The 14176-nt window shown below is 32.0% G+C and overlaps 1 protein-coding gene across 2 annotated transcripts in view; it reads left to right on the forward strand.

The window, feature by feature from the left end:
- The first annotated feature begins 9169 nt into the window (after positions 1-9169).
- Positions 9170-14176, forward strand: part of LOC148623879 (Golgi resident protein GCP60-like) — a 33454-nt gene continuing 28447 nt past the window's right edge. The window contains exons 1-2 of one of the 2 annotated variants that reach the window (XM_088566163.1): positions 9170-9355; positions 12297-12438. In XM_088566163.1, coding sequence (XP_088422289.1) covers positions 9196-9355; positions 12297-12438 — 302 coding nt within the window. In that variant the 5' untranslated portion in view covers positions 9170-9195. The remainder of the gene's footprint in view (positions 9356-12296; positions 12439-14176) is intronic. The other variant, XM_088566164.1, reaches the window with a different exon arrangement.

Here is a 14176-nt window from a genome sequence, read left to right on the forward strand (position 1 = left end):
TATTGAAAAATAACATAAATTTTCCATGTGCATATTGTTTATTGTGCGAAGTGCAATAAACAAAGTATGCACATGGAAAATTTATGTTATTTTTCAATAGACAAAATTTTTATCATAGCCAATTCTTATAAATTGATTTTAAAACATATTTTTATCTTTAAACATGAGAAAAGTAGCTCTGAATTTAACTGAATAAGGGCGTGTCAATATTTTCTTTATCCATTGAGAAATAACAAAATTATTTTTACAAATCGGATTACAGTAATTATCTCAAATTAATTTATTGTACATTAAGCTAGATCTGTTCAACAAAGAGTGGGATATTCCCCAGAAATTTGATGATATAGAAAAAGTAGTAGCGAGGTTACAGACCACCAATTCAACCAATGAGCATTTGGAACGTAGGCAAAAATAGTCCTACGCAGAAATTACCCCTGTTCCTCATAGTGCTGTGAAAAAAGTTCTCATCTTATTTAAAAAATTTAAACAGTTTCTGAAAGGAAAAACATTTCTGTACATTTTATAGGTGCATTTTGCTTCTTGTGATGTGAAGCCTAATCTCCATAATGATTTTTAAATATACCCCTATCTTGTGAAAACATTGGGATTTCCCATGCTATTTATAGGCTAAAAACCACTAATTCCACTTTCCATAGGCTTCTATGCTAATTTCACAATATTCAATGGGTTCTCTGGACTTTACCTTAACTTTAACCTGCAGAGGACTATATATCAGCATGATTCTACATATGTCAGCTCACAATCCTCAGAATGGCATGTGGGGTTAGCAGACTTGCAGTGCAGTACTGGTCACCGGAAGTGAAGGGTCTATAAATAGCATGGGAAATCCCAGTGTTTTCACAAGATAGGGGTATATTTAAAAATCATTATGGAGATTAGACTTCACATCACAAGAAGCAAAATGCACCTATAAAATGTACAGAAATGTTTTTCCTTTCAGAAACTGTTTAAATTTTTTAAATAAGATGAGAACTTTTTCACAGCACTATGAGGAACAGGGGTAATTTTTGCGTAGGACTATTTTTGCATACGTTCCGAATGCTCATTGGTTGAATTGGTGGTCTGTAACCTTTAGTACAATGTTTTGGATGACAACTATTGGGAGATAAGTATTGGTGACTATCAGTTGATTTGCTGTGAAGATCCATGGACACACATATATATATACATTACATTCAAATATATTTACGCTAGATACATAACATAAATAAACAAAAGAGCTAGCCAAGAAGCTCAACATATTTCGTCATAATTCTGACAAATTTACATAGTTTCAACAGTCTAAGTTTATTATTTGGGTTTATGGTATATTTGAAATTAAAAATATTGGGACCTTGATAAAAGTTTCTACTGATATACGTGTTTCTAAATTGATTGAAAAAAGGGCATTTCGTAAAATGGTGAAACTTGTCACCAATCTAATTCAAATTGCAGAGAGTACAGTATCTATGTTTTCTTGGAACATTATTCCATCTTCCATGCTCAATAGGTAAGCGGTGGTTTGTTGCTCTAAATTAACAAAAAAAAAAGCAGAAAATCTTTATCATTAAGAATGTCGAAGTACTTTTCAAAACAATAAACTTCATTGAAAAGCCTATAGTAAGTGGCTTTTTCGAATTTTCATGGATCGTATTGCCCCACTCTTGTTGGAACTGATAATGTAGAAATTTTTTAATGGTCAGTATATCACTTACAAATACATGGGAAATCCATATGTATGACAACCCACACTCTTCCAATATCTTCTTTACAAAATTTAACCAGGGAAATAGAAGACAACTTTTTGCATGCATAGTTTGCATTAACTTGTACACAACAGAAGATAATTTCGACTGTTTCCCTGCTAAAAATTTAGTCCAGCAAGAGATCATTTTCTGCTTCCACATCTAAAATGAGTGTATATCGTCCAAGTTCACATCGTGTGATGGGTGACCATGCTACCATGATCTCTGATGGATCCCTCTATTCACCCACTCTTTGAACATTATGAATTGAAAAATTAGCTCCCCTACATTAAACCACACAAAAAGTTGTGCATTTTGATGCTCAGAGGAGATTAACAAATGTCTTCTCAGTCAACCCAAAATAACATGCGTCAATTGGTTTGGGCTTTAGGAGTACTAACAAAAGTGGAAGCATTCCTCTGGGAACATAAAGATTGCACTAGCTAATGACAAAGTTTAATTTAAAAGAAAAGAGAAAATAGTTTAATAAATATTGAGAACTATATCCACCCTTCCACTTAACATGTTTCTAGCTGAGGACATATTGCTTTAATCCTTTCCGGCCTCCTTTCCGTCACAGTTTATAACATGCGAGTCCGCTGTTACTTCTAATATGAACTTAATTATTATAAGATTGTGCATTTTCATATTTTGCAGGAGTCGGTGATAAATTTGCATGACTGATGCCAACAGATGATGATTTTGTATACAACAATTTATATACTCTGATAAACAGATTGTTTTTCTTCAGAAAAGAAAAGCTGAATTGATATGCAGTAAATGTTATCCATGCCGTAGTATAGAGTTTTATTTTCGCATCTATTTCTGATGTTATTATAACATGTTGTATTTTTTTTACACCTTAACACATGGTGAAACTACAGATCACTGTGCTTGTTGTACTACCTTATTCTTTCTTTGATACAATTTTGATATTGTAATTATATGCAAAAATTACTTCAATCATTGTATGAAATTCTTGTCAATTGTTCTGTGGTAATGACAATATTTGCATTTGTATAAAGTCTCTTCTTTTAACAATCTAATCACCTTAAAGACTACTACATATAATATTTAAGAATTGGCTATGATAAAAAAAAATTTCTATTGAAAAATAACATAAATTTTCCATGTGCATATTGTTTATTGTGCGAAGTGCAATAAACAAAGTATGCACATGGAAAATTTATGTTATTTTTCAATAGACAAAATTTTTATCATAGCCAATTCTTATAAATTGATTTTAAAACATATTTTTATCTTTAAACATGAGAAAAGTAGCTCTGAATTTAACTGAATAAGGGCGTGTCAATATTTTCTTTATCCATTGAGAAATAACAAAATTATTTTTACAAATCGGATTACAGTAATTATCTCAAATTAATTTATTGTACATTAAGCTAGATCTGTTCAACAAAGAGTGGGATATTCCCCAGAAATTTGATGATATAGAAAAAGTAGTAGCGAGGTTACAGACCACCAATTCAACCAATGAGCATTTGGAACGTAGGCAAAAATAGTCCTACGCAGAAATTACCCCTGTTCCTCATGGTGCTGTGAAAAAAGTTCTCATCTTATTTAAAAAATTTAAACAGTTTCTGAAAGGAAAAACATTTCTGTACATTTTATAGGTGCATTTTGCTTCTTGTGATGTGAAGCCTAATCTCCATAATGATTTTTAAATATACCCCTATCTTGTGAAAACATTGGGATATCCCATGCTATTTATAGGCTAAAAACCACTAATTCCACTTTCCATAGGCTTCTATGCTAATTTCACAATATTCAATGGGTTCTCTGGACTTTACCTTAACTTTAACCTGCAGAGGACTATATATCAGCATGATTCTACATATGTCAGCTCACAATCCTCAGAATGGCATGTGGGGTTAGCAGACTTGCAGTGCAGTACTGGTCACCGGAAGTGAAGGGTCTATAAATAGCATGGGAAATCCCAGTGTTTTCACAAGATAGGGGTATATTTAAAAATCATTATGGAGATTAGACTTCACATCACAAGAAGCAAACTGCACCTATAAAATGTACAGAAATGTTTTTCCTTTCAGAAACTGTTTAAATTTTTTAAATAAGATGAGAACTTTTTCACAGCACTATGAGGAACAGGGGTAATTTTTGCGTAGGACTATTTTTGCATACGTTCCGAATGCTCATTGGTTGAATTGGTGGTCTGTAACCTTTAGTACAATGTTTTGGATGACAACTATTGGGAGATAAGTATTGGTGACTATCAGTTGATTTGCTGTGAAGATCCATGGACACACATATATATATACATTACATTCAAATATATTTACGCTAGATACATAACATAAATAAACAAAAGAGCTAGCCAAGAAGCTCAACATATTTCGTCATAATTCTGACAAATTTACATAGTTTCAACAGTCTAAGTTTATTATTTGGGTTTATGGTATATTTGAAATTAAAAATATTGGGACCTTGATAAAAGTTTCTACTGATATACGTGTTTCTAAATTGATTGAAAAAAGGGCATTTCGTAAAATGGTGAAACTTGTCACCAATCTAATTCAAATTGCAGAGAGTACAGTATCTATGTTTTCTTGGAACATTATTCCATCTTCCATGCTCAATAGGTAAGCGGTGGTTTGTTGCTCTAAATTAACAAAAAAAAAGCAGAAAATCTTTATCATTAAGAATGTCGAAGTACTTTTCAAAACAATAAACTTCATTGAAAAGCCTATAGTAAGTGGCTTTTTCGAATTTTCATGGATCGTATTGCCCCACTCTTGTTGGAACTGATAATGTAGAAATTTTTTAATGGTCAGTATATCACTTACAAATACATGGGAAATCCATATGTATGACAACCCACACTCTTCCAATATCTTCTTTACAAAATTTAACCAGGGAAATAGAAGACAACTTTTTGCATGCATAGTTTGCATTAACTTGTACACAACAGAAGATAATTTCGACTGTTTCCCTGCTAAAAATTTAGTCCAGCAAGAGATCATTTTCTGCTTCCACACCTAAAATGAGTGTATATCGTCCAAGTTCACATCGTGTGATGGGTGACCATGCTACCATGATCTCTGATGGATCCCTCTATTCACCCACTCTTTGAACATTATGAATTGAAAAATTAGCTCCCCTACATTAAACCACACAAAAAGTTGTGCATTTTGATGCTCAGAGGAGATTAACAAATGTCTTCTCAGTCAACCCAAAATAACATGCGTCAATTGGTTTGGGCTTTAGGAGTACTAACAAAAGTGGAAGCATTCCTCTGGGAACATAAAGATTGCACTAGCTAATGACAAAGTTTAATTTAAAAGAAAAGAGAAAATAGTTCAATAAATATTGAGAACTATATCCACCCTTCCACTTAACATGTTTCTAGCTGAGGACATATTGCTTTAATCCTTTCCGGCCTCCTTTCCGTCACAGTTTATAACATGCGAGTCCGCTGTTACTTCTAATATGAACTTAATTATTATAAGATTGTGCATTTTCATATTTTGCAGGAGTCGGTGATAAATTTGCATGACTGATGCCAACAGATGATGATTTTGTATACAACAATTTATATATTCTGATAAACAGATTGTTTTTCTTCAGAAAAGAAAAGCTGAATTGATATGCAGTAAATGTTATCCATGCCGTAGTATAGAGTTTTATTTTCGCATCTATTTCTGATGTTATTATAACATGTTGTATTTTTTTTACACCTTAACACATGGTGAAACTACAGATCACTGTGCTTGTTGTACTACCTTATTCTTTCTTTGATACAATTTTGATATTGTAATTATATGCAAAAATTACTTCAATCATTGTATGAAATTCTTGTCAATTGTTCTGTGGTAATGACAATATTTGCATTTGTATAAAGTCTCTTCTTTTAACAATCTAATCACCTTAAAGACTACTACATATAATATTTAAGAATTGGCTATGATAAAAAAAAATTTCTATTGAAAAATAACATAAATTTTCCATGTGCATATTGTTTATTGTGCGAAGTGCAATAAACAAAGTATGCACATGGAAAATTTATGTTATTTTTCAATAGACAAAATTTTTATCATAGCCAATTCTTATAAATTGATTTTAAAACATATTTTTATCTTTAAACATGAGAAAAGTAGCTCTGAATTTAACTGAATAAGGGCGTGTCAATATTTACTTTATCCATTGAGAAATAACAAAATTATTTTTACAAATCGGATTACAGTAATTATCTCAAATTAATTTATTGTACATTAAGCTAGATCTGTTCAACAAAGAGTGGGATATTCCCCAGAAATTTGATGATATAGAAAAAGTAGTAGCGAGGTTACAGACCACCAATTCAACCAATGAGCATTTGGAACGTAGGCAAAAATAGTCCTACGCAGAAATTACCCCTGTTCCTCATGGTGCTGTGAAAAAAGTTCTCATCTTATTTAAAAAATTTAAACAGTTTCTGAAAGGAAAAACATTTCTGTACATTTTATAGGTGCATTTTGCTTCTTGTGATGTGAAGCCTAATCTCCATAATGATTTTTAAATATACCCCTATCTTGTGAAAACATTGGGATATCCCATGCTATTTATAGGCTAAAAACCACTAATTCCACTTTCCATAGGCTTCTATGCTAATTTCACAATATTCAATGGGTTCTCTGGACTTTACCTTAACTTTAACCTGCAGAGGACTATATATCAGCATGATTCTACATATGTCAGCTCACAATCCTCAGAATGGCATGTGGGGTTAGCAGACTTGCAGTGCAGTACTGGTCACCGGAAGTGAAGGGTCTATAAATAGCATGGGAAATCCCAGTGTTTTCACAAGATAGGGGTATATTTAAAAATCATTATGGAGATTAGACTTCACATCACAAGAAGCAAAATGCACCTATAAAATGTACAGAAATGTTTTTCCTTTCAGAAACTGTTTAAATTTTTTAAATAAGATGAGAACTTTTTCACAGCACTATGAGGAACAGGGGTAATTTTTGCGTAGGACTATTTTTGCATACGTTCCGAATGCTCATTGGTTGAATTGGTGGTCTGTAACCTAAACAGTCACTTTTTGTCTTAGAAAAAATAAAGAACTATACAGGTATCTTCCTACACACATACTGAATGCATTTGCAAAGTTTCAGTGAAATGTGACAAGCACTTTTTTAAATATTTGATTTTTAAATATAGTGTAACCAAGTTGTGCGAGCAAAAAAGTGACAATATTCTACCATACTTAAATGCATTAAATATTTGCAAAGAACTTTTTCTGACTTTTCAAATAAAAAATATCAATCACAACTTGTGTTTTAACAATATTAATGAAGAAATAGTTTTAAAAGTAATCATTTTCTGAGAAATTGGTCTATTTTTAAAAATTTATTTCTGACATGCCTCCCCCTTTTTCTTGATCACATGTCAAAAATCCTAAATCTTTAAATTTTCACAAAAGGTGATATATTTGGCTTTAAATTTGTAAATACAGTGTTTTCACATTAAAACATGACCAGTAAAGGGCACCTAAAGCAAAAAAAGTACTCAATAATGGATTTTCCATGTTGCCATAGGGGAATGCTGATATGGCCTTAACCGCAGTAATGAAAGTGAGTTTTTCCTCATTTCTAACCTAATTTTTGCTCAAATCTACACAAAACTTGATTTCAAGTGCTTATTACCACCATATTTAGGTAAATATAGCCCTCAAAGTTTAATATTTGATATTTTTACTAAATTTTCTACACTTTTTCCAAGATAGGACATAAAAATCAGCCAAAAAGACCAATTTTCCATAATTTGGACCTATAACTTAAAAAAATGCATATTTTGAAGGATTTTTGTAGTGTATTCCTCTCATGGCAAAGTTAACAAGATCTTCAAGTAGTTTAAAGCTATTTCAAGAAACTTTTCATTTTGTCATGGCTTCATCTTAAGGCTAAAAACCACTAATTCCACTTTCCATAGGCTTCTATGCTAATTTCACAATATTCAATGGCTTCTCTGGACTTTACCTTAACTTTAACCTGCAGAGGACTATATATCAGCATGATTCTACATATGTCAGCTCACAATCCTCAGAATGGCATGTGGGGTTAGCAGACTTGCAGTGCAGTACTGGTCACCGGAAGTGAAGGGTCTATAAATAGCATGGGAAATCCCAGTGTTTTCACAAGATAGGGGTATATTTAAAAATCATTATGGAGATTAGACTTCACATCACAAGAAGCAAAATGCACCTATAAAATGTACAGAAATGTTCTTCCTTTCAGAAACTGTTTAAATTTTTTAAATAAGATGAGAACTTTTTCACAGCACTATGAGGAACAGGGGTAATTTTTGCGTAGGACTATTTTTGCATACGTTCCGAATGCTCATTGGTTGAATTGGTGGTCTGTAACCTTATAGACCCTTCACTTCCGGTGACCAGTACTGCACTGCAAGTCTGCTAACCCCACATGCCATTCTGAGGATTGTGAGCTGATATATGTAGAATCATGCTGATATATAGTCCTCTGCAGGTTAAAGTTAAGGTAAAGTCCAGAGAAGCCATTGAATATTGTGAAATTAGCATAGAAGCCTATGGAAAGTGGAATTAGTGGTTTTTAGCCTTAAGATGAAGCCATGACAAAATGAAAAGTTTCTTGAAATAGCTTTAAACTACTTGAAGATCTTGTTAACTTTGCCATGAGAGGAATACACTACAAAAATCCTTCTAAATATGCATTTTTTTAAGTTATAGGTCCAAATTATGGAAAATTGGTCTTTTTGGCTGATTTTTATGTCCTATTGTGTAAAAAGTGTAGAAAATTTAGTAAAAATATCAAATATTAAACTTTGAGGGCTATATCTACCTAACTATGGTGGTAATAAGCACTTGAAATCAAGTTTTGTGTAGATTTGAGCAAAAATTAGGTTAGAAATGAGGAAAAACTCACTTTCATTACTGCGGTTAAGGCCATATCAGCATTCCCCTATGGCAACATGGAAAATCCATTATTGAGTACTTTTTTTGCTTTAGGTGCCCTTTACTGGTCATGTTTTAATGTGAAAACACTGTATTTACAAATTTAAAGCCAAATATATCACCTTTTGTGACAATTTAAAGATTTAGGATTTTTGACATGTGATCAAGAAAAAGAGGGAGGCATGTCAGAAATAAATTTTTAAAAATAGACCAATTTCTCAGAAAATGATTACTATTTCTTCATTAATATTGTTAAAAAACAAGTTGTGATTGATATTTTTTATTTGAAAAGTCAGAAAAAGTTCTTTGCAAATATTTAATGCATTTAAGTATGGTAGAATATTGTCACTTTTTTGCTCGCACAACTTGGTTACCCTATATTTAAAAATTAGCATAGAAGCCTATGGAAAGTGGAATTAGTGGTTTTTAGCCTAGCGACGCTTATTCCGGTATCCGAATCCGACATGGTTATTAGTCGCCGGACGTGGCCGGAAGTGATCTATGAAGATGGCCGAAACCGACAAACTTGCCACTGAAGTCCGAGAAATGACTCTTCAAAACGGGGAAAGTAGCTCTTCAAATCCAGTAAATGACGAATTTTCTATGAAATGGGGATTTCCGCTTCACGAGCTATACAAAATTGCCCTTAAATTCTACAAAGGTATGAGGAAATCTCGACTGAACTATTGATAGAAGAATTAATTTTGGAAAGTTTGCATGTTTACAGAAACAACTACCTATATATATAAATTTCTTTGACAAAATTACCGCTGCATAAACGATAATAAAGTGATTCATTAATTGATTTTTTATCTCGTTTTACATAAGTTTAATAAAATAAAAATAATTCACTGAAACATTTGTATTAATTTTTAATTAGAACATGTACTGTACTGCATGCAGTTGATTCAAGTAACTAGACATGATAATTGCCAAAAGGGATTGTTAGGACAAAACTTCACTTCTAAGTGCAGAGACTTTGAAAATTAACTATAAAATAAAATTATTTCCTATTACTTGAAGTTTAAGTATAAGAAAAGAAGTACTTTGTACTTACATGTAATGTCTAACTTGTTATCAAATATAATTTAATGTTACTCTTACAGTGTTCTCCCTAAGATTTTAAAGTAATCCCTGGGTTAAAACATTTGTATTGGACCCTATGGGAAGTTCTTTTCAGATAGCACCTGGGTAGAAAATACTAAAATAAACGCCAAAGTCTTAGAATGTAATTTCAACAATTATCTCTGGTGCTGAAATCACTAGCCATGCACTTGTAAGGCCTTGGAGCACCTACAGTTCTATTATAATAACACATGACCAAAATAGCCAAATAGAATGATTATTACAAAAAGCAGTATCAGAAGACCACAGACTGACACCATTTCCCAAATTCGTTTAAACAAAGTTTCATTTTTATTTGTCATCTCTGGCTTCTGATGTCATGAAGCAGTAATCGTAATAAATATATATGATAATCGTAATAAATATATATGATACAGTGAGTGATACATCAGGATCGTTTCGAGTGCTATACCCCCTTTTTGTTGAAAGTTTGGCAATTTGAGTGGCAAATGAAAGCCTGAAATAGTGCCTGAATCCCTGCCTGGAACCTCTTTCCTTTGATAAGTTTCTTGGTTGGAATCACTGCTCCATTTTTGTAAATATATGGATCCGCCAGGGTCTGCACAAAATATCTGAAGACACTTCAAGACAGCTCTTCCTATTGGTACTCAGCATTCCTTTTTATATTTTATTTCTAAGATCGATGACTATTTACAATCTCTTTGGGTTTTCATTTCTAGCTAAACATCAAATGGTTAGTTAAGCATCTATAGCTCAGAAGAAAATATTTGTAGGCAACTTGAATATATTGACAGTAAATGATTGGTTTATTCGGGTAAATGCATATAAATAATAGTACTGATAAGAGGTTAGATGTCAACTATTTTTAATTGGATCGTTGTGAATACTACAAATTAATTAGCATATTTAGTTCGCAGTAAACATTTTTTATTGGGTTTGTTTATTGGTGTAAATAACGTCGAATTAAATATGATATATTAGAAATACCTGTAGAGTGGACCTAACTTTCTGCATTTGAACCTTAGTGGGTTTTGCCAGTAGGACTATTTTCTTGCAGCAGTGTAAGATAATTGCAGATGCTAACAGGCTTTATAAATCTAAAGGCTCTGGCAATTGCTATATCAATTCTGATCTTCGATCTAAATTGATGTAACCTTGCTTGTTTCTATTCTACTCAAAGCATATTTTCATGTACACTGACAAAAAAAAAAAACAATCCTGTGTCCAGTAATTAGTCATGTGCAAAATCTGAGGTGTATCCAGATTTGATAGAGTCCAAAATTGCTCCTGATCAGCTGTGCAGGGTTTTGCATTTGTGGCAGAGGCATTTGATTGGACCAGACTAACAAATTGAAAAAAAAAAACAACAAATCTTTACTAACCATATTGTAGGATGATTCAGTTTTATTTGACATTTATTTTCAATCAGTAGCATAGTCATGCATGTTATTATACACCCTGCAAACAAAAATTGGGAGCATATAAAGGAATCATGTATGTCTGTCCATATTAATTGTAAGTGCAACTTCTCTTAAGCCACAAAAGAAGGCTAATATCATATATAGATGTGCATGAAGAGTTCTTATTGTTGTCTGATGCTTCCAACTTATGGCTTTCACAGTCTAAAAAGTCCTCCTTATTTACTTCAGCATTTTAATGAAATTTCATGGATAGGTTATGTATTACATGTAGAACCTGCTCCTGTTAACAATTTGAAGGATTTTGATGAAATACTTAAGAAATGACAGAATCACATGTATTTGAACATGAAGGAATATGATTATTGCTCAATGCACCCAAAGGGAAATAATTCAATTAAGGGTTTTACATCTAAACAAGTAACAACCTCATGAGTTTAAATCTTCCTATATTACACTAGTTGATTTTGACAGTATTTCGTAGGAAGATACAATGTATGTAAGGAATATGATTAATGTTTGATACCATTCACCTTCATAGGGAGACAATCCAACTTAACAAGTACCATCTTTAAAAAAAGATAGCCGACACAGTAAAATATTCTTCTTTTTATTTCTCTATTTCTACATTTCTTTCAGGAAAATAATACATGCAACGCAATTACAAATTTTCGATGCATTTTATTTTAACGCCACTAAGTTATCAGTATTTGGCCAATTGGGAAACAGAATTGCGATCAGGTGACTTGCGTTTCCATAGAAGGGCGTCCTTAAGGTCAAAGGGTAAAAATAAAAAAATATACCAACTGTGACGCAAAAAGGTTTTACATGAGTAAACCTCTTAAGCGCAAATTCTACTGAACTTTTCAAGGGACTTTGTTTAATTTTATACATATGTAGGATGGTTATACATTATTTGTAAATGTGCATGAAATAATAAAATTGCTGTTTGATATTTCAAAAGTGAGATTATCCAGCGTTGGGGTTCAACATTGAAATCTGTTTGAATAAGGGGTAGTGGGTATCTTCTCTGTGAGCTTGCTGGCAGTACAAATATATATTTACCTGTAGTTGAATTGACTTGATTTTTAATTTCAGAGAAAGATGGGAAAGCCATCCAACTTTCTTATAAGGAAAAGCTCAGATTGGTTGCATATACAAAGCAAGCAGCACATGGAAAATATCGTAATGATGTTTCCCCTGATGTAGGATTTCTAGATGTTGTTGGTAATGATAGAAGGTAAAAATAGTTTACATACAAGTACTTCTTTTTAATTTTCTTTCATCGGCATAATAGTATAACACTCTCGTCATGATCAATGCTGCAGTTTTTGGTCTGTAGACACTCAGTTTTTGATGTGATATTTCAAACATTAGTTAGTTGATCTTGATAAAATTTTACAAGAAGGTCCTAAACTACATCAGGAAGTTTTGTATTGAATATTTGGGTTATGTCCCAAATTATTTTGGAATAAGGGTACATAAAAGGACAAAAAAGCAACCATTTCATGAAATTTGCTATTGTACCACAATATTCTATACCACAGACCAGGATAGATTTAGGGATTTTGAAAACCAAAGCTGCAAACTTAAGTTTCCAAAGTTTGTTTGAATGTGGTCCATTTTATGAGAGCTGTATCAAGCTTGAATGTTTTGTCCATACTTGTTTCAATTCTTCATGTTCTGACATCTATGGTTGTATTAAGCTTTGCACTGTGGAGAATTTTATCATTTATCAGTTATGTAATGTCAGTAGGATAATTTCTTTTTAGTGTTTTAAGATTTTAACTATTTTATTTGTCTCTTTGTTATGTTTATATTTTGGTTTTCTACATTGTAATGTTTTAAACATGAAAGACATTTTTTGTCCTGGTTTTAGGCATTTATTTCTACTATCATAGTGTTCAAATTCAGGATGATGAGTTTTTGGTTTGTATGGCTAAAGCTTTTGTCAGGCATCCTGTACTGTTTTGTGAACTTTTTATAAGAACGAGTTGAAGTTAACTACATGCAAGTAGTTTTAACATCATGGGTTGCAAAGTGTCTGAAATTCAGTTGAAGTCTTCCTTTCTGTAGAAACAATATGGATTGAAGGAGAGATGGCCAAATCTTACAGTTCCTTCATCAAATACAGGGATGATAAAAACAATTTCAACCATTTCAATCATTTTTTGGTAGTTAAGGCAATAAGCAGTGCTACATATGAAAACCTCTAAAAAAACTGTAATAAAAATACATAAAAATATGTAAAAAGATAATTTATTCATTAACATTTTTGCATTTCTAATTTCTGACCAATTCCTGGTGCATTTTCTAATATCTAAATATTTGAGTTGGAGACAGTTGTCCAGATGTTGCTATCTACTTACTTGATGTTCTCCAATAGCTACATGTACATTTTGTACTTCTAATTTATTTGTGACCTGCATGATGTATATTTATTCCAACTAAATTTGTTTTTAATTGAAATATATTCGTTCCATGTATTGATTTACATTTGTGATTTTATTTTTGGTGACATGTTGAGACAATACCAGACCTTCTACCCACTATCTTTCTGTTTTGTTCCTTTTGAGGAAAATCTTTATTGATGAAAACAATATTGAAATATTTCAGAAATTCTATTTTATGTTAAGTTTTATATCATTCATGTCAATTTTGTTTGTTTATTTAATTTTTGCTTTTGATATACTAAGTTTTTACAATTTAGCACCAGATTAAGTACAGACCCTAGTATGTGGTGAGTGTATTTGTTGTTACCTGGACAACTGCTCTCCCTTTTTATATTGTCTAGACAGATGTTTGTCTGATATGTTTGGCCTTTTGTTTTAAATATGTTTTATATGTATACTTTATTCTGTAATGCTTCTTGCTGAACAATTCGTAACAAAGACCTAATGAATTGTGTATTTTAATTTTGCATTCTCTTACACTTTGAAAACAAAAGTAGCATGTTTAATGCCTTTAATTTCCTTTTT

This window comes from Perna viridis, chromosome 2, assembly GCF_037379345.1.
Source record: "Perna viridis isolate PV_CMFRI_1.1 ecotype Kerala chromosome 2, ASM3737934v1, whole genome shotgun sequence".
Lineage (NCBI taxonomy): Eukaryota > Metazoa > Mollusca > Bivalvia > Mytilida > Mytilidae > Perna > Perna viridis.